This window comes from Macrosteles quadrilineatus, unplaced genomic scaffold, assembly GCF_028750875.1.
Source record: "Macrosteles quadrilineatus isolate MER2022 unplaced genomic scaffold, UCM_ALF_1.0 Scaffold_2__2_contigs__length_208266976, whole genome shotgun sequence".
NCBI lineage: Eukaryota > Metazoa > Arthropoda > Insecta > Hemiptera > Cicadellidae > Macrosteles > Macrosteles quadrilineatus.
This window is the reverse complement of record NW_026542595.1, coordinates 191,497,834-191,523,379: the sequence shown is the minus strand read 5'-3', so window position 1 is coordinate 191,523,379 and position 25,546 is coordinate 191,497,834. Positions and strand designations below refer to the sequence as shown.

Below are 25,546 nucleotides of genomic sequence, written 5' to 3'. Positions count from 1 at the left end.
TACCACCGGCATTCCATAGATAACGGGAGAGGAGCAAGGACACCTCAGTCATGACCACGCAACTACCCGTGCCGCGTCGTAGTGTCCTGTACTGGCCATCAGTAGCAATGTTATTCCGTATTTTCGTGTTTCGTGTTGTACGTGTGTGTTTTTGTGTTTACCGACGACCTCAACTTGAGTGACATGACATTTTTATCAGCCTGATGATGGGATTTTAATCCTGAAACCGGTCGCATAAGACAACAACAATAGGATCACTGACGGACAGGTAATATAAACCACTAGAGAACCCGTGCGGCTTAATGAGCCGCATAGTATGAAACATAACGCCTAGGAAAACCTTATGCTTAAATTCGAGTAACTTAAGTTACATCTTAGAGTTGCTTGAAAAATTGTTAGAAACTAATTTTAAATATCTCTATTGGCGTCGTCAAGGTTCACCTACATTATTTCTTCTCTCTAAGTTTAAAGTAATTAAAGTTGGTTCATTTTATTTCTTTGATTTGAGACATCCCCCTGATCAAACGAATTTTCTCCGTAGAGTAACCTGAAAAGTGGGGTGATATCAACCATTTAATGTGCTCCATTTTTTAACCACAAAATCTGGGTTACCAACTGGACAGCCATAATCTGCTTTGAATAGGCTAAAGCAGCAACGCCATTGAAAGATGGTTAACGCGTAATTTGACGTCTTGTCTGTCAGTCGCAGGGTTTATTCCATTGTCTGTGGTCACAGTATATGCCCCGCATAAGAACATTCTCATATTGTTCAGTGCAGTATCTCTTAATACCTTTCCCAAAGTTTTGAAAGTATGGATACATTTGTCGAAATAGGTTGGTTCTTGTAGCTATAATATTTGGATAGCAATTTTACTTTTCTCTTTTTGAACAGTGTAGACTATATTATTTGCCTCTCCTGAATCATAAAAATAATCTTGACCGTAACAACTCGATCGTTTTATACATAAACACTAATTCCATCACTTATGTATGGTCTAATATTGCCACTAAAACTTTCAATAGCAAATGAGTTTATGAAACTTCTTATTTTTGACTTGAAATGTCTGGATTTTGTTGGTGAATTCAGTCAAAAAAAACGTAGGCCTATAAAATTGTCCGAGGAACTGGCAACATAACATAGTAGTAAACAATCCATTTACGTTTTTTTTCAATTGAAGTATAGCGAGTAATACAAAAGTTTACGATAAAAACATAAGGTCCGCCAAGATTTGGGTTAAACTTACTACTTGAACTTATCATAGTCAAGGCATTATTATAGTTTCTACTAAATGTTTTGAAATGTCCCGATCTGTTAGTGTTTGAAGTAAACATTTCTTGTATGCATTAATTTGATCTGACATTAGGCAAGTTTATTTTCACCACACTATGATGTTTTTGGCTGTATTACATACGTTAATTGGTGGCTGAAAGTTACGTTTTGCTGGCCATGCCAGCTGTCGCCAATTTGGGGTCCGAGCAGGTTTTTACAGGCCGGGGCCGCAAAATCAGCTGTCCGCTTACTTACTTAGAACATGAATGCGTTTTAAATACACAATCAAAATCCATAGAATTGCAATATAGAATTGTGTTATTGTCACCGTAACCTAGCAACTATTTATTTATATTTTTGCTGATTCCTCAAATTATTTCTTAACCTTAAAGTTGTAGTTGTGTTGACGATCAGTGTGCATTAATATAGTGGTGAATAGTGGTAATAGGGTATAGTGTGGTGAAAAATAGCGTTCGTACCACGGACCGAAATGGTTTTGCAGCTCTCGATCGATTTAAGTTCTCGACTTCGTCTCGAACTTAAAAACTATCTCGAGCTGGCAAAACCTCATTTTCGGCCCTTGGTACGAAATATACTATTTCCCACCATGACAACACTAAGTTGCATAGCAGTGGCAATTTGTATTCAGTTTACCAAGTAAATGTGTATCTGGATGGGTATCTGTTAGACCAGGCCTCTATTTTTCTACTCTCCTCAGTCCTCATACGCACCAGATATCTTATTATTAATTGTGTCCTCCTCCCGTGTTCAATATTTCTTCTTTGAACTTGAGGCATTTTCTGTTCTTCCAACAAAACTGACTTAACTGTTTAACTTGATCTTAACCAACTAAATATTACAAACATCAATATTTACTCCCAAAAAGCTAATGAGTTCCTTTTTATAAACAGCTGTTTTTTGTTTTTAAATTTGTTCTATGTATTTCTTATGGGGAAAACCCGACTTTTGAGAGGGTCTCCCGCCCTTAAGAGCAAGATTTTTAAAATTCTAAAACCTTATTGCATAACTACATATTGAGACGAATCTTTTGACACCTCAAACGTTGAAATTGGTCCACAAATAAGGGAGGAGTTGCGTTAACAAAAAACGGCTTCACGTATTATATATATAGATTTTTATCCCATGTAAATGCAAATTCAAGGTAAAAGAGGCCATGACGTTTATGTAAGAGAAAGGTCCTACGTCGACCTTGGCATCATTCATCGATAGCCTAATCACAAATGGCATCTGAGTCTGGAAACGCCATTTGGAATCAAACCAGCAATCTCCAGATTTGAAGACTATATCACTAGGCTATCTAGACATTGGATCTGTTAAGATCTTGTCTTTTTGGGGTTTGGTTATCTAAATGATGGAGTCTCTGTTGATATATGTATATAGTGAAGTCCATGTTTAGAGGTATTACTCTTTGGTCTTTGTGTATTCTCTTTTAAGTGTATTTGATTATTTGATTTCCGATTCAGAATAAAAGATGTCGGCTCATTAACTGCAGCCTAAATGTATTTCTGTCGATGTTAATTACAATTTATAATAAATAGTATTGAAACTTCAATTGTGTTTTTATTTAAAACATGAAACATGGTGTCTTATAAGTGGGATACAAATAAATTCAAGTGCGTGAGTAATAAATTAACATAAAAATGTGTTATAACAATGAGTGAGTCGGAAGATGAAAACGTGCTTCAACAAACTGAACAAAGGACTGTGTCTAGAAAAACTGAAAATTTCACAATGGTTCCATGCAATCTTCAGAATTTTAATTTCGAGGGCAATTTAGCCGAAAATTGGAAGCACTGGTATCAGAAATTTGAGATTTATCTCTTGGCTTCTAACCTAAATTCTGAAAATGACGCTAGGAAGGTTGCTCTACTACTACATAATTTGGGTGACAAATGCATAGACATTTTCAATTCGTTCAACCTCTCATCCGAAGATGCCAAAAAGTACGACGTGGTGGTAAGTAAATTTGAAAACCATTTCTCGCCTAAGAAAAACCTCACGGTTCTGAGACATAAATTTCTAAATAGGAAACAGCTGCCATCTGAATCCATCGATAGTTTCTATACAGACTTAGTTAACTTGAGCCTCGCTTGTGAATTTGACTCTGTCCGCGAAAGTCTTGTTTGCGATGTCTTAATATCAGGGCTTAACTCTCAAAACCAGAATGTCAGGGAACGATTATTGAGAGAGCCGGAGATTAACTTGGAGAAGACTTTAGCAATCTGTAAAGCTGCTGAACTGTCTAAACAACACATCAGAGAACTTGAAGCAGAACATAATGTCCATACAGTAAACGTCCATAAGCAACGAGAGAGGGGTTACCAACAACCACAAACGTTCAGACAGAAACAGGTTCATCAGGACCAACGGAACAAATTTCATCCACCGTCACAGCAGAAATCAACTGGGACAGGTAGGCCTAACAAAAGTACAAGTGCTAAGAAGTTTATTTCAAACTGCCGTAATTGTGGGAAAAATCACGGTATTAACAAGTGCTCTGCGTATGGCTTAGTGTGCTATAAGTGCGGTAAAAACAACCACTTTGCCAGTGTATGCAAATCAGCCAAAAAGGTTTGTGAAGTAGGCCTAAGTTTAGATTCTAATTCGAGTGATGTAGCTATAAGGCAAGGTAGGCAAGACAGTTCTTCTAAAAGTACTTGTGCACAAGAATATTTTTCAATTGATACGGTATCGCTCACGTCTGAATCTATATCTAATTACGTGATTGACAAAAACTTTTTATTCAGTAATATATGTTCAGTTAATGATTCTGTTCCTAAAAATTACATGTGTAAATCCAGGGCTAATGAATGGCTAGAGAATTTGAACATTAGGGAACACACAATCTCATTTAAAATAGATACAGGTGCTCAGACAAATATCATCCCAATTGATTTGTTTAATAGGCTAGGCCTATCAAAGGCATTAATACGCACCTCAAATATAAATCTTAGTACACTAACTGGTGAAAAAATACCGGTACTAGGTATTGTAGATTTAGATTGCTCTTTCAACAGGAAAATGTTCTGTATTACTTTTGTAATAGTTGATGTGAAATGTTCGCCAATTTTAGGCTTAAATTCTTGTCGCGTGTTAGGTCTTATAACAGCCTACAACGGTCAGGTATTGTCTGATGTTAAGAACCAAAGTGTAAATAATATTGCTCTAGGTCAAAATATGCATAGGCCTAATGAAAGGGTACATTCTGTTAGTAGCATTTTGAATGAATACAGCTCACTTTTTGATGGTAGTATTGGTAACATTCCTACAACAGTTCATTTGTCATTAAGTGAAGATGCTAAGCCTATTATTGAACCATGTCGTAGAGTACCATTCGCTTTGTTAAATCCTTTGAAAAATGAACTTGAATTAATGGAAGCTAATGGAATTATTGTAAAAGAAAATGAACCTACAGAATGGGTTCACAGTTTAGTTTTGATAAACAAAAAAAATTCTGGACTAAAGGTAGTATTAGATCCAAGAAACCTGAATAAGTATATACAAAGAACACACTGTCAAATGCCAACTATAGATGAAGTGTCATCAAAGTTTAATAATTGTAAGATATTTTCAACTCTTGATGCAAGCAGTGCATTTTGGATGCTTAAGTTGGATAATATTAGTAGCAAGTTGTGTACGTTTAATACACCTTTTGGTAGATATAGATACCTTCGTTTGCCATATGGTATCTCAAGTGCACCGGATATATTTCATTCTACTGTATCTCAAATATTTGAAGGTATTGATGGTGTAGTCACCTACATAGATGACATTTGCATAGGTGCTCCTGATAAACAAACACATGATTTAAGATTAAAGGAAGTATTAAAAAGAGCTAAGGATTTTAATATTAAGTTTAATTCTAGGAAATGTAAATTTGCTGAGAGTGAAGTTTTGTTTTTGGGTCATCGGTTTACTGAGTATGGTTTAACTCCGGATCCTTCTAAGCTTAAAGCTGTACAGGAGATGCCAATACCTAAAGATCGTAAAGACTTGGAAAGATTTTTAGGAGTTACCAATTACTTATCAAAGTTTATTCCAAATTATTCGACTGTAACGTCTCCTTTGCGAGTTCTTTCACATAAAGATGTTTTATTTCAATGGAATGCCGAACAACAAAATGCATTTTTGACTTTAAAGTCTTTGTTAGTATCTCCTCCTGTTTTATCATATTATGACCCAAGTAAGCCAATAACATTGTCTGTAGATTGTTCCTCAACTGGTTTAGGTGCTGTATTGTTATGTGGTGATAATCCAATTGCGTATGCGTCTAGAGCGCTCACTAAGACTCAGTCAAATTATTGTCAGATAGAACGAGAAATGCTAGCCATAGTTTTTGGTTGCACTAGATTTCACCAATTTATTTTCTCTAGGAAAGTAACTGTTGAAACTGATCACAAACCCTTAGAATGTTTGTTTAGGAAGCCCATTACTGCTGCTCCTTTAAGATTACAGCGAATGATGCTAAAAGTTCAACGCTATGACTTAATTGTTGTATACAAGCCAGGTAAATTGATGTATATAGCTGATACACTGTCACGTGCAGCACTTCCAGTAGAAGGTAAAGAAGATATTGATGTTTTAGATGAGGACATCATTTGTGAGGTAAATATGTTAAAATCTTATCTTCCCGTGTCTGAAAGTAAACTAAACCTGCTAAGAGAAAAAACCAGTTCAGATGAATGTCTAGGTATTTTAAAGATGTATATATCTAAAGGTTGGCCTCAAAAGCCTGAAGTCAGTAATATGGTTTTACCATTTTGGAGTATTAAACATGATCTTCATGTTGTAGATGATCTTGTTTTCAAAAATCAATCTATTGTTGTACCTAGTTCACTTCATAAAATGATGCTTGAAAGTTTGCATTGTGGCCATGTAGGAAAACAAACATGTGAGATTAGGGCACGCAATTTATTGTATTGGCCCACCTTACATAAGGACATTGAAAGTTTTGTAAATAAATGTAGTGTTTGTGCTAAGTTTAAGCCTATGAATGCTGTAAAGAAAAAAAGATTTCTTCACTTATATTCAAAATAATACTCTTTACTTAATTGATCATTCCATCAAGCAAAATCACCTCACACCTTTATGTAATGCAATTTGGCTATTCCATACAGGTGTGAGTATAACAAAAAGTTGCCCCCTGGTGGGGTTTTAATGAATTTAATTTACACTTTTAATTGAACTACTGAGGACATTACAATCACAGAGCTGCGCAGTGGAAATAAAGATGTTAAGTGTGGGCCCTGTAATTAAATATCCCAGAAGTCCGATTTATGGACCGTGAGAGGTCTGATATGTTGTCCTCCTTCACACCTTCTTCAGCTTAATTCTAACACTTCTTAAAACTAATAGATGTGTCTATTTGATCACTCCATGAAATAAAATGTGCTGTTCTGATGAAAGATTGTGATATGAATTGATACTCTGTAAAACTGTAAAATTGCAAATAATAATATTGAAATATTGATTGAAAATATTTGTGAAACTGTTTGTTCAGGAAATATTTATCAAAAGTATGACTTCAAGATGTTTATATATACTGGATTCGGTTAAGCCGATTACTCATGAATTCACCAATTTGATATTAAATATTATGAACTGAACCTATAAAAATTGTACTGTCAAAATATATTTATAGAATGTAAACATCAATATTCTTTGTGTATATTTTGTATACTTCTTTCAGTTAAGCCATTTACCTCTTAAATTTTACCAGTTTTATACTAGTGATACTAACAGCTGAAACACAGGATAATGAAAAGATGGTGATTTGTAAAAATACTGTATAATGAATCAGAATTGAGCGGTGATACAAATTAAACATAAATAATGCAGTTACATTTTGTGCACAATTTAACAATATTTTGAAAGAGAGAGTGAGAGAGTTGATTGCAAGATTGAATGTTCAAATTTGCGGTTTGTTCATTTTTAAAACTGCAAAGTCTCGGGAAAACCTAGCCTTGATGATTTTATTTATTTGTTTTGGATCACCAGACTCCCCAAAGATGTTCGTAATTATCAAACTGGCCAGTTTACAATTTAATCAAACAGGGACTATTATGTAGGTTTGTGATCTACATCACTCCTTGCTGATCAGTGCAACGGGGCCAATCGACTGCTGAGTCGATTATTTGATAATTTTTATTTAATATTTAATATTTATGAATTTAATGGGAGTCTATCCTCATGACCCTTTATCAACCCTAGCCTTCGACCGAGCACTCTGTTACCCCCATTTACGTTACACAATCAAACTCTCACTATTTAAAAATGTAATACTGTTCAAAAATTATTCTACACATGAAATTCAAACGTTTTAAATAATAATACTGACGATGATAGAATCTGACTTTACATAGAATACAAAAATAATAATATCACAGATAAACATTGCTCTTTAAATTAATACACCATTTCAATTCAATTTAAGAAATAATTTTCATTTGACTAGGTTCACTATTATAACTTAAATCCTTTGTATGACATGACCAAATTTAATAAAACATTTTATCCTGAATCGTGACCATGTGCTCTAAGTAGACCAAATGAAACATGAAAATCTCAGACCAAACAAAACATGATTCATAACTTGTAAAACGAGTGGTACATGTGAAAAAATGTGGCAGATTGGCAAGACTATTTTAATACTAAAACACAAATAACACAAACATTTACTTACGTACACATGTCGACACATTAACATTCATTCCGACGAAGATTCACGCGTACCGAACATTTAAAAACTGACTCGTGGTAATTTTGACTTTTGTCTGACCGAGCGGAATATCACGACACGGTTTTTTCTGGTGTAGGACTTATTAATTCTTGTTTTTTCGAGCTGGCGTTTAATGATTCAATTGAAAATACCGTCACGACGACCCGCGATTCGCTAGAAACTGACATTTGCTATCGATATGATGCATGTACGAATTTTCATCACGAACGCGAACAATCAATCCGGCATCTCAACTGTCTCGACTTAATACTAATAAAACACACACCCAAATGCAATTCGGCGAAATCTTTTTGTAAAGAAAAAAAGATTTCTTCACTTATATTCAAAATAATACTCTTTACTTAATTGATCATTCCATCAAGCAAAATCACCTCACACCTTTATGTAATGCAATTTGGCTATTCCATACAGGTGTGAGTATAACAAAAAGTTGCCCCCTGGTGGGGTTTTAATGAATTTAATTTACACTTTTAATTGAACTACTGAGGACATTACAATCACAGAGCTGCGCAGTGGAAATAAAGATGTTAAGTGTGGGCCCTGTAATTAAATATCCCAGAAGTCCGATTTATGGACCGTGAGAGGTCTGATATGTTGTCCTCCTTCACACCTTCTTCAGCTTAATTCTAACACTTCTTAAAACTAATAGATGTGTCTATTTGATCACTCCATGAAATAAAATGTGCTGTTCTGATGAAAGATTGTGATATGAATTGATACTCTGTAAAACTGTAAAATTGCAAATAATAATATTGAAATATTGATTGAAAATATTTGTGAAACTGTTTGTTCAGGAAATATTTATCAAAAGTATGACTTCAAGATGTTTATATATACTGGATTCGGTTAAGCCGATTACTCATGAATTCACCAATTTGATATTAAATATTATGAACTGAACCTATAAAAATTGTACTGTCAAAATATATTTATAGAATGTAAACATCAATATTCTTTGTGTATATTTTGTATACTTCTTTCAGTTAAGCCATTTACCTCTTAAATTTTACCAGTTTTATACTAGTGATACTAACAGCTGAAACACAGGATAATGAAAAGATGGTGATTTGTAAAAATACTGTATAATGAATCAGAATTGAGCGGTGATACAAATTAAACATAAATAATGCAGTTACATTTTGTGCACAATTTAACAATATTTTGAAAGAGAGAGTGAGAGAGTTGATTGCAAGATTGAATGTTCAAATTTGCGGTTTGTTCATTTTTAAAACTGCAAAGTCTCGGGAAAACCTAGCCTTGATGATTTTATTTATTTGTTTTGGATCACCAGACTCCCCAAAGATGTTCGTAATTATCAAACTGGCCAGTTTACAATTTAATCAAACAGGGACTATTATGTAGGTTTGTGATCTACATCACTCCTTGCTGATCAGTGCAACGGGGCCAATCGACTGCTGAGTCGATTACTTGATAATTTTTATTTAATATTTAATATTTATGAATTTAATGGGAGTCTATCCTCATGACCCTTTATCAACCCTAGCCTTCGACCGAGCACTCTGTTACCCCCATTTACGTTACACAATCAAACTCTCACTATTTAAAAATGTAATACTGTTCAAAAATTATTCTACACATGAAATTCAAACGTTTTAAATAATAATACTGACGATGATAGAATCTGACTTTACATAGAATACAAAAATAATAATATCACAGATAAACATTGCTCTTTAAATTAATACACCATTTCAATTCAATTTAAGAAATAATTTTCATTTGACTAGGTTCACTATTATAACTTAAATCCTTTGTATGACATGACCAAATTTAATAAAACATTTTATCCTGAATCGTGACCATGTGCTCTAAGTAGACCAAATGAAACATGAAAATCTCAGACCAAACAAAACATGATTCATAACTTGTAAAACGAGTGGTACATGTGAAAAAATGTGGCAGATTGGCAAGACTATTTTAATACTAAAACACAAATAACACAAACATTTACTTACGTACACATGTCGACACATTAACATTCATTCCGACGAAGATTCACGCGTACCGAACATTTAAAAACTGACTCGTGGTAATTTTGACTTTTGTCTGACCGAGCGGAATATCACGACACGGTTTTTTCTGGTGTAGGACTTATTAATTCTTGTTTTTTCGAGCTGGCGTTTAATGATTCAATTGAAAATACCGTCACGACGACCCGCGATTCGCTAGAAACTGACATTTGCTATCGATATGATGCATGTACGAATTTTCATCACGAACGCGAACAATCAATCCGGCATCTCAACTGTCTCGACTTAATACTAATAAAACACACACCCAAATGCAATTCGGCGAAATTTTGACAATTGCGATCGTTTGATGCACGTACAATTTCCGCCCGAACGCTAATTTCCGAGCTACGAATTAAGATATTAATAAATTCGTCCTACACCAGCGACAAAACGCGACTTCACATGTTGACTACGCGAGTACTGAGCCACGAGTGACGACGAGACGTTTGCACACGGCACGGCTCCCAACGGTCTTCCAGTTCGTATCCTTCCGCGTTACGTCATGTTGGACTGACTTGTCCATTGCCTGTCGCGGATTTTAAATCTTTTGATTTAAAAATCGGCACAATGCAAAAGAACCGTTGTTGTTTCATGATGTACCAGATTTGCCTTGGCATAAAGTGTCAGGTGACATTTTTGAGTTTGATAACCAATATTTTCTTGTACTAATGGACTATTATTCTAAATATATTGAGTTAGTATCTTTGTCAGACATTACTTCAAAAACTGTAATCGAGAAATGCAAATCAATATTTGCTCGCCATGGAATTCCTGTTACTTTAGTAGTTGATTCAGGAAGTCAATTCACTTCTAACGCTTTTCACGAGTTTTCTGTGTTGTACGATTTTAAGCTAGTGATAGTTAGTCCAAAACACTCTCAATCTAATGGTCAAGCTGAGTCAGGTGTCAAAATAGCGAAAAATTTACTGAAGAAAACAAAAGAATCTAAGTCTGATGTGTATCTTGCATTGTTAAGTTATCGTAACACTAGTAAACAATATCAACCTTCACCAGCAGAGTTAATGTTTAGTAGAAAACTCAATGGCCTATTGCCACTGTCTAAAAGTAGTTTGCAGCCTAAAGTAACAAAACCTAACAAAATTTTGTCAGACAAGAGAAAAGATTGTATTAAAAAGTACTATGATAGAAATAGCAAAGAGTTACCCTCTTTAAATGTAGGAGACAAAGTGTATTTTAAGAAAACTGTTGATTCACCTTGGACATCAGGAAAAGTAGTAGAAAAAAATAGAATCCCCAGATCCTATGTTTTGTCTGATGAGAAAGATAAAATGTTTGTAAGAAATAGGAAGATGATTAGGCCAGATTTGTCTAATGATACAGGTAATGAAACCATAATGCCTGAAACAAGTCCTAAGTCAGATTCACAAATCAGTTTGTCAGGTACTAATGGTAATAGCCTTATTTCTCCGCAAAGTAGTCCAGTGTTGTTTCAAAGACCAGTAGGCCTAACTCCTAGAATTTCATCAGAAGAACAAATTGTTAAAAGTTTCGATGGTTGTGTAAGCCGAAAGGGTAGATTGATAAGAAATCCAAAGCGGTTGTCTTATGATTAGGTTTTGGTGTATATTTTGTTAGACTTGAAAGGAAAATGTAAAAGTTGTATTTTGGAAAGTTAAAATTTTCAATTTTGTAAAAGAGAGGGGATGTTGATATATGTATATAGTGAAGTCCATGTTTAGAGGTATTACTCTTTGGTCTTTGTGTATTCTCTTTTAAGTGTATTTGATTATTTGATTTCCGATTCAGAATAAAAGATGTCGGCTCATTAACTGCAGCCTAAATGTATTTCTGTCGATGTTAATTACAATTTATAATAAATAGTATTGAAACTTCAATTGTGTTTTTATTTAAAACATGAAACAGTCTCATGATTAAATCCACTTAGCTAAATGGTAATGTATTTACCCAGTGGTTCCGGATCTACCTTAAACTTAAGGTAGGCCTATATCCATAAAGTGAAAAAGATAAGTCTAGTAGTAGATAAGAGTTTCTTTTCCTCAGGATGCTTGTAACAAGTTGAATGAGAGACTCAAGCCTTACAAAGCTGCCAAGCCTGAGGGACAATGGAAGGATTGGGTGTTGTCTGCTTGGTTTGACAGAGTCAGTCTGGCAGCTACAGGATTCTACAGGTGATATCATAGATACAAGATTACAAGCAAAACTAGAAACAGAGGTTGTATAGTGGTTGGAGCTAGGGATGACTTCATGACAGATACGGAGATTATGATTCAAGGTTTAAGTCTTGTCAACTACAACAGTTTATAATTATGTGATCAATTAGTTTATAGCTTAACCTGTAGATGTCTCACCTAAAGTAAAACTAAGACAAGAACTATCCCTGTGGCGGAAATATCATCCCCCTTATAAGTTGTACTATAATTTTAGGCAAATTCTTCTTCTGTAGGCAAAATAAGAATGACCTATATCACTTATACAATGTTCACATCCCGATAATAATTAATTTATGTAGGTACCAAAGAAATAACAACAATACAGTAACCAATTCATCTACAACCTAAAGTGGATTCTTGTTTAAAAAGTTGGTTTTTATAAGATTAAATAAGTGAGTGTGAAGAAAAGATGACTTGCAGTTGGGAAGATGAGTTCTAGAAGAGGTCCAGACTTTATAACTGTGAGTTTGCAGCATAGCTATGCCATCTTATTGTGCACCCCCTTTCAGAGAATCCCATTAATACCAAAACCTATAAGAATTATGAGTTCCTCTTAACAATGATTTTCTATTCTTCCCCTTGATTTCACCCATAACATCTCAATATTCAAACAGGATTTAGGAAGTTTTCTCCACTCCTTTCTCACACAACAATAAGTGTTTGCATAAAAAATAAGCATCAATAATGACAGAATTTAAATTTGTCGCCACAGTTTACAAATGAAAGTCTACCCATCAGTTCTAACAACATACTTTCAACTATATTTATTCTTAAACATATCTCAATCATAGTTATTTCAAACATGCTTTCTATTATTGTCCTCTTCTAGGATTCCAGATGTTAATTATGACTTCAAGAAGAACGAAGGATTGGCTTTTGATTACATGACTTATGGAGCTGCTGTGTCTGAAGTCGAGATAGATTGTTTGACTGGGGACCATATTGTAAGTTTGATGTTTATTTTATTTTTATTAATGGGTAACCATTACAAGTAGATTTGAAAGTATTTTATCCACCACATCATATAAAACTTGTGTGATATGTTCAAACAAACGGTAACATAGCATCCAAAATGACAGAGACAGGTGAATAGAATTTTTGTACCATATAGTACACCATAATGACTGTGGCGAAATCCTTGTTTTATTCAGAATCCATACAAATTCCTCAACTTTTTCTTTTAGAATTATTACTATCCGTCCTGTCAATTTCAACAATAAAAAGCACCAACACTAATACATATGACTGGATTGGTCTGTTTGCAGGTTTTACGCACAGACATAGTGATGGATATTGGAGAGAGTCTGAACCCAGCTATCGATGTCGGACAAGTGGAAGGCGGCTTTATGCAGGTGCGACAACTTATGTATACTAACAGTAGAGATAAGTGAATAAAGTTTTCCAAAGTACTGGTTATTTTATAGATATGTAGTTTTAGTTTACCATCTCCAGTGATGTTGTCTGAAGTTTGGTGATTTGTATGTTGTGTTTTTAATGGCTAGAAGTAGGGCTTTTAGTAAATTTTGTTATTTTGTACATTTTCTAAGAAAATAATAGTTCAAATGCAATTTTAATAAAATCTGCTTGAAAGAGCCTTTAATCCAGTATCATCAAAATTTAGTGCAGAACTAAATTGATACATTTAAAAAATACACGTGTTTTACAAGTTCAATATCTTAGTACGGTAAACTACTAGTAAACCAGACTAGTTAAACTACCAAACATTCATAGGAAACATCAATAACATACCGAGCAACGCTAGATAAACATGTGATTTGGTTGTTTAAAAAATACACGTGTTTTACAAGTTCAATATCTTAGTACGGTAAACTACTAGTAAACCAGACTAGTTAAACTACCAAACATTCATAGGAAACATCAATAACATACCGAGCAACGCTAGATAAACATGTGATTTGGTTGTTTAAGTGCCTGATTGACTCTGAGCTATCAACAGCGGTACAGAAGAGTGTGAGAGATACGCATTTGGCTGACCAAACCATCCATCTGAAGTCCAAATAGACCCAAATGCCCAAACATCAGGCAATTTACTTTTCTTGAGTACATTTGTTTGGATGCATATTTATAATGTTTGTCGTAGGGCTACGGACTGTTCACCATAGAGGAGACAGTTCACTCACCCCAAGGAGCTCTGTTGTCCCGAGGTCCTGGAGCCTACAAGATACCCGGCTTTGGTGATATTCCTGCAGAGTTCAACGTGGCACTGCTTAAAGGAGCTCCCAACCCACGCGCTGTGTATTCATCAAAGGTATGTTTTCAATAGAAATATTTTGAAACTATATAAGTACAAACATATTCAGCAGTACAACATTGTATAACTTGTTTCATGCGTAAGGCTAATTAACTATTCAACATTATAAAAACCAAGACTTATTTGGTGAAATACCACAAATCATTAATTAAAAAGCCTTATTGGAGTGGCTACACTCACTGAGTTTTCAATTTTTTACTTCATTTTGCAGTATGCAGCATAAGAAGGGAATTTTAATTTTCCCCATCTAAAGATAAACATATTTACTCGGTCCGGTGAAACACTATGCTTTTTTAAACTAAGTAATGTGTTATTATTTAATATTTAGTTTCTTTCATGATAAAATAAACCTAGATTGAGCTAGGCTCAGAATAACGTCAATAGTAAGAAAAAAAAACTCCTCAACTGCCAAATAAGCCTGATTTATAGTGGTCAAAACACGAAGGCTGAAATTTGTTTTGAACTTTTTTATGAATGCATCGTGACATTGTATGTTTGCAGGCAGTGGGAGAGCCCCCTCTGTTCCTGGCGTCATCTGTGTTCTTCGCTATCAGGGAGGCAGTGGCAGCAGCCAGGGCGGAGGTAGGTCTTCAAGGATACTTCCGTCTGGACTCTCCCGCAACTGCTGCCCGGATACGCATGGCCTGTGCTGACCATATAGCTCAGAAGGTACTGCCTTTTAGTCTTTGAGATATTTAAAATTAATTAAAAATGTATAATGGATATTGTTGTTGTGTTTAGCTGCACCAGGGAAACTCCAAGATATCTCTGTATTGCAAACTGGAAATAATGTAAACAATTTCATGGGATACTTTGGGAACATGATGGTTGTTCAATTTGGGACGGATGATTATGTTTGATATAAATACAATCCAATCTAAATGTCTTTGTCTCTCAATGATTGAAGAATTGAATACATGTTCAGCGCTAAAATAATAAAATTCAAAACTATCAAAATTCTGAAAAACGTGATTGTCTCTTTCATATTTATTGTTGTTTAGTTTTGGGTGTTGATTATGTGTAAGTTAAAGGACCCTTGATATCATAATATATATTTAAAATTTCATTTCAAACCACCTGGAATGCTTTGTTTGTTTTCAGTTCCCTGAACCTCCTGCAGGATCTTATAGTCCTTGGAATGTGACTTTGTGAACACCAAATGACAACTAGGCTGATATTTTACAATTTGTTCACCATAGAGACAACATAGAAGAGTTGTGTATTTATAACGTTATACATAGGTATTACACAAAGAGACACCTATGTCAAACTGTAGAGGTTGATCTGTTGAATCTACAAAGAGTCAAAATAAAATTCAAAGCATCATGATTTAAGACATTTAAACACAGCGCTAAAAGCAATATTAAATGCCAGACAATAATACTACTAGACTAGAAAATTGAAAGTTAAACCCAAGTGAATGATTTGAGTGTTTTAAACAAAATAGATTCACAGAAAGAATTGTAGAATATCAATAAGAATAAAAAAGAACCATTAAAAGAACAAGAAATTAAAGTTTATTCCACTTTTGCCAGTTTCATATATAACTAAATAATGCAAAATTCATAAGTTAAAAGAAACTGCCAATTTGCTATGGGTATTTAAGCCATGTTGTCTTGTGCTCCATTCCAAAGCAGAAATATAAGATGTTGAATTGGGTCGCTGATTTTAGATAATTTTAATTCGTAAAATCTACATTTATAATCCTTATCAACATTTCAATTGTTTTGTAAAAATTGTGTAAATAATCTTCATAGTGTTATATATTGTTGTATTAAATCTATATAAAATAGAAAATTTTCATTTAACCCTTCTTTTTAACTATAATCAACCATGGAAACCCTTTACGAACTACAAGATTGTTTCAGATTATATCAAATATTTCAAATCAGATAAATTTCCTTCAACAATATTTTTTTTAAGCTAATTAATTCCATCTTCAATGCTTTTTGCTGTGTCCTTTAATTAAACCTCATAATTTACAGAGATTCTCTTTGTGACTTTTAGACTAATCTTGGTTTGGTAGACTTGTTAAAATTAATCTTCATATTTTGTTTTTTCTACACCATGATATTGTTTAAAGACATCCCAAGAACAAAACAACCTGTGCAGAAACGAAAAGATCACATGGTTCGTGCCGGTGTGTGCGTACCCTTCAAACCTGGTATGTCTATAGCTTTTAACGGTCTAAACCCTAAGTCTTTATTGGTTTTTCATCAAAAAGAATGCTAACCCAATGAACCCAGGTAACCCAATGTAAAACAGCATCTTGGCCCAGAATCGATCCTTCCTTCTCCATAACAAACAAGCAAACTTTTGGTTTGATATACAAAATTATAACCTACTTTAAATAAGGAACATAAATATGAAATTTTTATTAAATTTGATAAAAATATTATTTTCCTGTTTAAGAATATTATTCTGAGGTTGTTCACACATAAATTTGAGGGTGTACACAGATATTTGACTATTTGTGAAAGAATTTTGAAACAAATACCCCTGCAGCATCAAACATGCAGACTAATACTAATAGAATAGAATATTGTCAGAGGGCTTAAATTTTTAGTTCTTCCAGGGTTTCTGTGAAAGAAATAACTAATTTCTATAGTATAATTGATACATATACAACGGCAATGAAGAATAATAGAAGATTTCTTAGTAAAAAATATTTTATTTTTATTCAAAACAAATAAATAACATCACTCGATTAATTTGCACATAGTATTAAAATATTTGGAATAGCAAATAAGTTATGACTATTGAACAAACTTGATGAGATCAAAATGTATTAAAATGTTATTGATGTTACAAATTAGTTACAATATAAAATCTGATAATTTTGTCTTACAAAAAAATGTTTACAGTGTAAAAACGCTATATACGGTTATGAATTTGAAAACGTTAAATATATATATATGCAAAAATTAGTTCATCAATATCAATATTAATGTCTTTTAGTTTTAGGCCTGATACAAGCACTTTAGGATTAACACATTGAGCCTAGATACATCTAAATATTAACAATTAATAGACAATCAATACCTACACAACCTACACAACTCAATACTATTAAAAATTGGTCCTCTTAAAACATAACTATAATTGGTTAAACAATGAAAATCTAAGATAAAACTTGAACTAACCACCTTTTACATGAACATTCATGTATGTTAATAAAACATTACAAAAGAAAAGCTAAATTTTAAAAGATTTTCAAACCAATAACCCTTAAAAAATTTGTTTTTACTTTGAGAACTGAATAATATTGAAGAATATAATATGCCTATCAAAATTTGTTAATACTCAGACTTGTGATCAAATTTTATGATTTTTAAAATATAAAATGGTAGGTACACTTAGTCTTGTCAGCATTTTTTATTTTATTTTTTGTTTGGTTTCTAAATCTAAGCACCATTCCCACCATTTTACTGTGTCCTACAACCAGCATCTTCTCTGGACTATCAATACCGTAAGCAATTGAAATGTACATTGACCAATAATGTTTTTAATTCATTGTTTAACCCAACTTATAGTCTAGTGTTATTATCTTAATCTAATGGTCATAAAAGATTGTCACATAATCTATATGCTCTTTTTCATAAAAAAAAAAGCATAGGAGGTTTTCCAAAGCATTCATCTTATTAATTTGTCAGAAAGTAAATCATATTTAATCATACTCACAACATAATCTCTTAACAAAACGTCTAGATCTTAAGTAAAGATAAGTATTACACCTTATACTTGTTACGTTTAACGAATTTTGAAAGAAAAAAACAAATAGAATAAAATATTTTCTATGCAAAATTTTTGGCTCTTTCATTAGTATTCGATATTTGTAAGTTTAGTGATCAAAACTACATTTTAGCGATCACTCTTTTACGGTAGAACAGTCTAAACATTTTCTGACAAAAATTTGAATGGGCTGAGAACATTTTTTTAGAGGGGACACCTGGGACTCCTCTTGACAGTGTCAATCAGAGTTAGAGGTCTATTATTATTTTGAAGTGACAATCTTTCGTTGAGTTTAGCTTAAATAACAAATGACAGGATGAGAGTTTAGTGTTTGCCAAAGTTTCTGTTGTTCAAGAAACACAGGGTGTTCTGATAGTCTGGCTCGTAGACATCGGGAATGTGAGTTCTGGCGGCGGAGTTGAAAACCATATCTACCTGTTGATGCAAAGATAATCACATTTAGGATCATTAATACTCATTGTAAAGGTTTTTTAGATTGTTCAACTATTACTAGGAACAGGAACACAGTTTAATTCCTTGATGTGATAAAAAAAACATGTACACGCATAGTTAATTTTCAGTAATATTGTATTTTCAAAATTATATGTACCTACACGTTCTATGCTGATTAAGAAGTTATCAGGTTTCTTGACCTTGAACTATATCCTGTGTATCAACCCAAATTATTGGCTTGATGTAGATGATAAAAGATGTAGAGTGCACAAAAATTGACTATTGGCCCTAACACGGTTAAGTCTCTCAAATCTACGCAAGAATCCACACAAAAAAAACATATTTTTGTTGAGTTCAAGGTTGGATTATGTTGACAAACTGTATTAAATTGGACATTTCAGAGACATTTAAATACAGCTTGACAACACAGTCAACCCAGAAGACAACGAATATACCTCTTGTGAGAACAATTGTAAAAAGTCTTAATTTTTATTTAATTCACTTATCGTTGTTGTCAAAAAAAATACAAACAAAATACTAACCGATGTTGTTCCCATCGTTTGCTGTTCAAACTCGATGAGTTGGCGGAAGAACCCTGTGTTTGGCCGCACGGCTGGCCTGCACGCGCGAAGGTGGGTGAATGCGTCATGCAGAGGCAGGCGTTGATGTTTCACTAGGTAGGCGAGCACTATAGCAGCTGATCTACTGACACCGGCTACACAATGTACTAGCACTCTACCTCCGCCTTCGATCACCTGAACAGAGAGAAATATGAAGTATTTATAAGGTTATGGCTATAATTTGATTTGAACAGGAACACAAGGCTGCATGTTTCAATCAAGAATGTGAATGAAATCTGTTACCTAGTAAAATGGAGTGAAATTTCTTTTGTAGCTTTTAATACTGAAAAAACCAGACGATTCTTAAGTTAAGGACATTATTAAAGGTCAATGACCAAGGAGATAAGGGCAGGGGTTTAGTTTTGAACCATCAAAAGGCTTCTGACGTTGTAGGAGTGGCTTTATCCTTTGTTTAGGTGAGGTGAGTTACTAGGGATGATGTGTTGTAACTGAATTTCCAAGATCTCCTTACAAGTGTAAAGCCTTAAAATGTATTTTTTTTAAGCCGTGAATTTAGTAATGTTTTAGGCTATAATGTTGTTAGTTAAAATAAAATAAGTGTAGTTTAATTTGCACCAAAATTCAAAAAATTAAACTGGAAATTAATGCTATCTATACTATTTTAAGATTTTGTAATAAGGAGAATGGTGTAATTTTGTGAGTTTTTAAAACATTCAAGACCATCTTAATATTAGATTTTTAGAGCCAAACTAAAAACTCAAAGGAAAAAGGTGACCTAAGTTTAATTGTTCAAATATAATACATATAAGTTCACATATTACAGGAAGTACTTATTTTACAATTAATGTTTCTGTATTTACAGTACTGTACTTTCTTAAACACAATATTTTCTTGTTTTAACAGAATAACGACAATGACGTACATAAACAATACAAAGCAAGAGGTTTAGAAGTAAAAATGAAACCAGAAATCAAGGTAATCTGATAACAAATACTCCAAATGTCTCAGCAGCCATTAACATACATTACGAAGAAAAGTGTGTGGCCAAAGAGACAAATGAGATGTTAGTCTTGATAACAGAATGAATGAATGATAAGAGTAGTAGAGGCGGGTGTGACCATTGACAATCGTTGGTGGGCCGCCAGCCAACATTCCTTACGCATTCCGTGCCAAGAATAGCTCCAGGCAAAACACCTGCGGACGACCAAGCGATGCTGGACGATAAATAATCACCAACAGAGGAAAGATTTGGAATGTTACCTGTACACCAAATGGTGTAACACCTTCAAACAAATTAAGTTGATGAAGAGGAAAAATGGGATCGGAAATGAACACCAAAGAAAAAAAAGGTAGAATATGCTTGAGTAAAGAAATTCCTTAATAATTGTAGTCTAAATAAAATATGTTAATAGAATAGCTTCCTACAGTTTCATACTGCAAATTTGTAGTCTTTGGGGATGGCTACGTCATAAACGCTTCCATTTCCGCTAAGGATTAGATTAGATTTAGATTTCTATATGAAAACATGAGTTTATCAGTGTATATTAAGGATGAAATGATTGAAAGAAGAGTTTTGAATGATTGAAATGCCAGCTTTGTTACTAGATGGATGACAACAATTAATTACTAGATATATCTTGAAAACCCAGAGGTAGTATAGAGGTAGGGGTAGTATAGTGTACTACAGCCATTTTGGAGACTACCCCCATGGGGTGTGTAATTGAAGTGATAAACTAAATGATTGTTTTTACATATAAGGTGTATGGCAGTCGGTTGCCAGTTTTTAAGATTTGTGTTGTGTCGTGAATATGTAATATTTATTTTACCATTGATGCAATGTATTGTAAGTGATCACGTTTTGCTCGCACCTGACTTCTTTACCTAGAACCGTTATTTATTAAAAGCCCAATGATCAAGGATAACTGAGTCCATATGTAATAATATACCAAACCATTTATGTCAAAATTATACCAGTTTGTGAACTACACAAGAGTATATATTCTTAGCAGGTAATGTTTACCTGTTGTATTGTGTCAGTTGTGGTATGGAGCCTGGAGAGAAGGTCTTCAGAGGGAAGATCCTTCAAGGGCACCCGCAACACCAGGGCAACCTGCGGAGGTAGAGGTGGAGGCGGCAGCTCAGGGGCGACACTGACGACGTAACTCACCCCCAGACTGACCAACACATCCTCTCTGACGGCGGGGGCACCACTCAGGAACAGGGAGGGTGTGATGCGCGAAACGCAGAATCTAAAACAGTACATATGGTGCGATAATATGGGGAGCTTTGCTGCAGCAAAACTGTCACATCTTCTGAAGCAAGAACATTGGACTGCGGAGTGTTACAATTGATTGACATTAGTATTTTTAACATAAGGATTTTTAATTAAGCTAGGGTGTTTACTGAGTGAATTGTCTGTTTACTGTGGTAAAAGATTTAATTATTGTAATTTGGTTAATCTACGTTTATTTTTTCTTATACTGTGCTTATATGACGCAACCTTGTTACTGACTATATGACCAGCTGGTTCTACAGCCGGGCCTGTTTCATAATAAACTACAAACTAATATTATTAGTAAATCAGCTGATCGCCCAATGCAAATCTAATGGAAATTACAAGTTTCAAGCTATAACTTGTAACTTGTATTTTATTATGAAACAGGCTTTTATGGATTATGTTGGCTCCACAGTGGATGACTAAGACGCTGACCCTGACTACCCTGATGAATCAAAGTGAGGAAGAGGATTTTTGTTATAAATAATATATTATAGTATAATTATATAAATAGTATAGTTAATAGTAAATTTTAGAAAATGTAAATAGTATTTAATAGGTAATTGTTAATTAACTGTATTTGTTCATGTGTATGTTTGTTTCTTAATACAAAATTAAATCTTCAGTATAAATAGTCTCAATAGTAGCAGTGTTGCCCCAAGTAGTGAAAGAAGTATTTTTCATGGTTAAATTTTTCAAACATGCAATAAATATTTCTTAAGTAATTTTAAATAAACTGTATTCATTCTTAAATGTTTGTTTTACTTTAAACCCATTGAAAAAGATGAAAACGCACAAAACGGTCAAAATGACCGGATGTGTGCTTTCACATTATAACAAACATGTGTTCTTATAGGTGTTAAATCATGTGTTGAGGTTATTGTCACACATGTCTAGTGCTAGTCTAATGACAGTGTTTACCACTGGCTCCGGTGACGTCATGAGGAAGGAGTTTTAGCGGTCAGGTGCCAACGAGTACGCACTGTTCTCAGAACATAACAAGCGAGGTCCACTTGGCATACGCACCCGACAGTACATACCGTTTCTTTTTTAAAGTACACACTACGATAACGAAACTAGACCTGTTATAAATCTGTCTCATTGTCTTTTCAAACGCCTCTTAAAATAGTCACCACACGCGACCAGGAAAAGACGCACAAATAATACCCTGATCAAAGACATTCACGCTAGTCTGGTTGTGAAAAGTAAACAAGGAAAGTGTTGTGAATAACTCAGATCTTTGAACCAGGTTAGGGTTTATTTGATTTAGATGGGCCATATTAGCCTAGCCTAGCACTTTTGCTAATAGACTTATAGTGTAGAGTTTGGAGCATAGGCTAACACAAGATAGTATGTTTCATCTATGGTCTGAAGCGTATTTGATGTGTTTTGTGGCCAGTTCCAGTTCCGTTTGAGTGCCCAGATGTCAAATCATGGATATATCGTGTATTTTATTAAAATAGGTGAAAACACAATAAATAAATATTAACATTACAACGTAGATAAAATACCAGACAGTCACATTTTGTTATTATATCCGGATCCCGGACGGTTGAAAGAAAAGTAAGACAAATCTTTAAGGGAGCACACTAGCTCTGTGTTTAGTCCAGGATTGAGATTGAATTTAAAATTGAAAATATGTAATCGTAAGAACTTTACTAGGTACTTTATGTTATTTTGTTGTAGAAGAGATTTAGCGCCGACCTATGTAAAACAAAATTAAAAAATAGCAGAGAAGTCACTGTGTATTACTTATTTTTTAAGTACTAACTTTAGCAGTGGATTACGAGCGTGATAGGATTTCTAATAACTGAAACATCTACCTACAGTACATAATCAAACAATCATTGCCCATTGGTTTGAAGTAGTCAGAACTGCCGAATTCTCCACTTTGGATTACCAGATATCAATTAGGCCCCAAGTTACTGTTTTACGATATAAAGTCAACTAGAACATATTCACAACAAAAATATACCGCAGTGGAAAGAGCAACTAGTCAAACGAAAATAGTAAAAAATCTAGATTTGCCTGTTTTTTGCGTTTTTTCTGTGTTGTTTTTACCATAACTTATGGTCGGAACATATTTAATCGACATTCTAAGGGAATGCCATCAGTATTTTTGCAACAAAATTGTATGATGAAAACCATCATCAAGTCTAATAATTAAAGTTCACACTGTTGGGTCGTCACTTCTATATTATATAGAAATGTTTTGTTCATTATGTAGATTCAATTTAATATTATAGTTTTGTTTGGGAATATATCCGTCTCATTAGTACTAATTAATATAGGCAATCTAATACGATATGTGGTTTTTAGTAAGAGTTTTTATTAGAGTTCATCTGTGTCACATTGTTTCGTTTGGTTGACGTGTGATTTTATTAAAACTTTAATCAAGGTATTATTCCCAGACGTAAATGTATAATTTAATTTTCGATCTAGCATAAAATGTCCCAATAGGTGAATTTTACATTTTGATGCAGTTTCGACTTGCCCGCCGTCTCTAAAAATAAAAAAATGTATGTAAAGGATTCTGAAACTATATAATTTTTATTTTACTTTATGATACAATAATAAAGCTCTAACTATAAACTAGATTTCAACAACACAATGACTACCTGCAAAGTAAATAATATTTAGCAGAATTCATTTCTTTGGAAAATAGTTTCTAATAAAGTTATTGTTTTGCAAATGCTGAATTATCATGCTACTTCAATACAATCAATCTAATAAAAAGCTTATTATCCTAAGTTTATACACCACAGTTTTTTCATGGTGTATTATTTTTAATCATAGGTTGAATAACAAAATATATTTATTTTTTTCATTATTATTTTGCATTAACAGTGAATCATTTAAAGTACCCAATACTTGTTTACACACAAGTTAACACAATTTGATTATACCAAAAAGTTCACCAAGTTTGTTTACTCGTTTGGAATTAAAAACCACTGTTATAAAGTCACACTAAAATTGTTTACCGTATATAATTTTCATTAGGACATTTTGGAAAGTTATTGTATTAACTTTTCATCGTGTATCGGTAAAACACAACATCCGGATATACAGACAGCCAATAAAACCTTTGAATCCGTGCTAAGATTTTCTTAAGAAACTTTTAACTCTCATTGCATGAAATTTCAAAACGAAAGACCCGTCCCAAAACTGATGGTCTTGGCAACAACTTGAATGACTTTAATACTTTTTTTACTGCAAGGGCTCTAATCAACTACACTTTTATTGACAGCTTATTGTATAAACGCATTATTTAATCTTAAAGATTGCAGAGTGCTCTTGCTCTTGTATTCTTGTATCAGCCAAATAGTGAATTGAATTTATGTTAAAACACAAAAGCAACTGTTCTAACATTTACACATTTTCGTTACGTAACCAAAATATCCTAATGTACTAAACTTTTGTGTGAATTCCACTTACAGTTTGGATGTAGGAGAATCTCCAACACAGTTATCATTGTTGTTGTTGTTGTTGTTGTCCTCTTTGGACGCGAAGTTTGAGAGGATCTTCATTGCACTAGACGTTGACGGTGCGACGAACTAGAGTGTACTGAAGGCGAGCGCCGAGACGCTCCGAGACGCCAACAATACCGTAAACAACGCCACGTCACGGCGTCGGAACGCTACCTGCCGCCCCCTCCACACACACACACACACACACACGACGGTATTTCGGGCTTGAATCATTTTGCGCATTCGCCACGCTCCCTTTCTTTTGAAACGCACTTTGTGAAATGTGGTTATAATTTTCCTTGTTTACATAATCCTCTTTGTTGAGAATGTCAGCTAACCACATGTCATGTTATTTCAAATTGTCCAAATTAATGTTTAGCATTTTACTGTACTTGATACGTGCTCTGGATATTTTAATACTTTAATGTGAAATGGTGATAGGATACATGCTCATAGGCCATACCAATGAAAAAAGAAAACCCAAAAAAGAACCTCATGGCATTATTAGTGT

At 33.8% G+C, this 25,546-nt stretch overlaps 2 protein-coding genes across 2 annotated transcripts in view; one reads left to right on the top strand and one right to left on the bottom strand.

Annotated features, from left to right (window-relative positions):
- Nucleotides 1-16,301, top strand: part of LOC128986768 (xanthine dehydrogenase-like) — a 43,504-nt gene extending 27,203 nt beyond the window's left edge. The window contains exons 25-30 of the mRNA XM_054407283.1: nucleotides 12,086-12,213; nucleotides 13,085-13,199; nucleotides 13,521-13,607; nucleotides 14,357-14,524; nucleotides 15,029-15,196; nucleotides 15,629-16,301. Of these exons, the coding sequence (XP_054263258.1) occupies nucleotides 12,086-12,213; nucleotides 13,085-13,199; nucleotides 13,521-13,607; nucleotides 14,357-14,524; nucleotides 15,029-15,196; nucleotides 15,629-15,679 (717 nt within the window). The 3' untranslated portion in view covers nucleotides 15,680-16,301. The remainder of the gene's footprint in view (nucleotides 1-12,085; nucleotides 12,214-13,084; nucleotides 13,200-13,520; nucleotides 13,608-14,356; nucleotides 14,525-15,028; nucleotides 15,197-15,628) is intronic.
- Nucleotides 16,302-17,767: 1,466 nt separating this feature from the next.
- On the bottom strand, nucleotides 17,768-25,174 carry LOC128986433 (dual specificity phosphatase 28). The gene is made up of 4 exons (XM_054406803.1): nucleotides 25,004-25,174; nucleotides 21,314-21,542; nucleotides 19,255-19,467; nucleotides 17,768-18,694 (listed from the first exon to the last, which is right to left on the bottom strand). The coding sequence occupies exons 1-4, from the start codon at nucleotides 25,093-25,095 to the stop codon at nucleotides 18,584-18,586; spliced, it is 645 nt and encodes a 214-aa protein (XP_054262778.1). The 5' UTR covers nucleotides 25,096-25,174; the 3' UTR covers nucleotides 17,768-18,583.
- Between the last annotated feature and the right edge of the window lie 372 nt (nucleotides 25,175-25,546).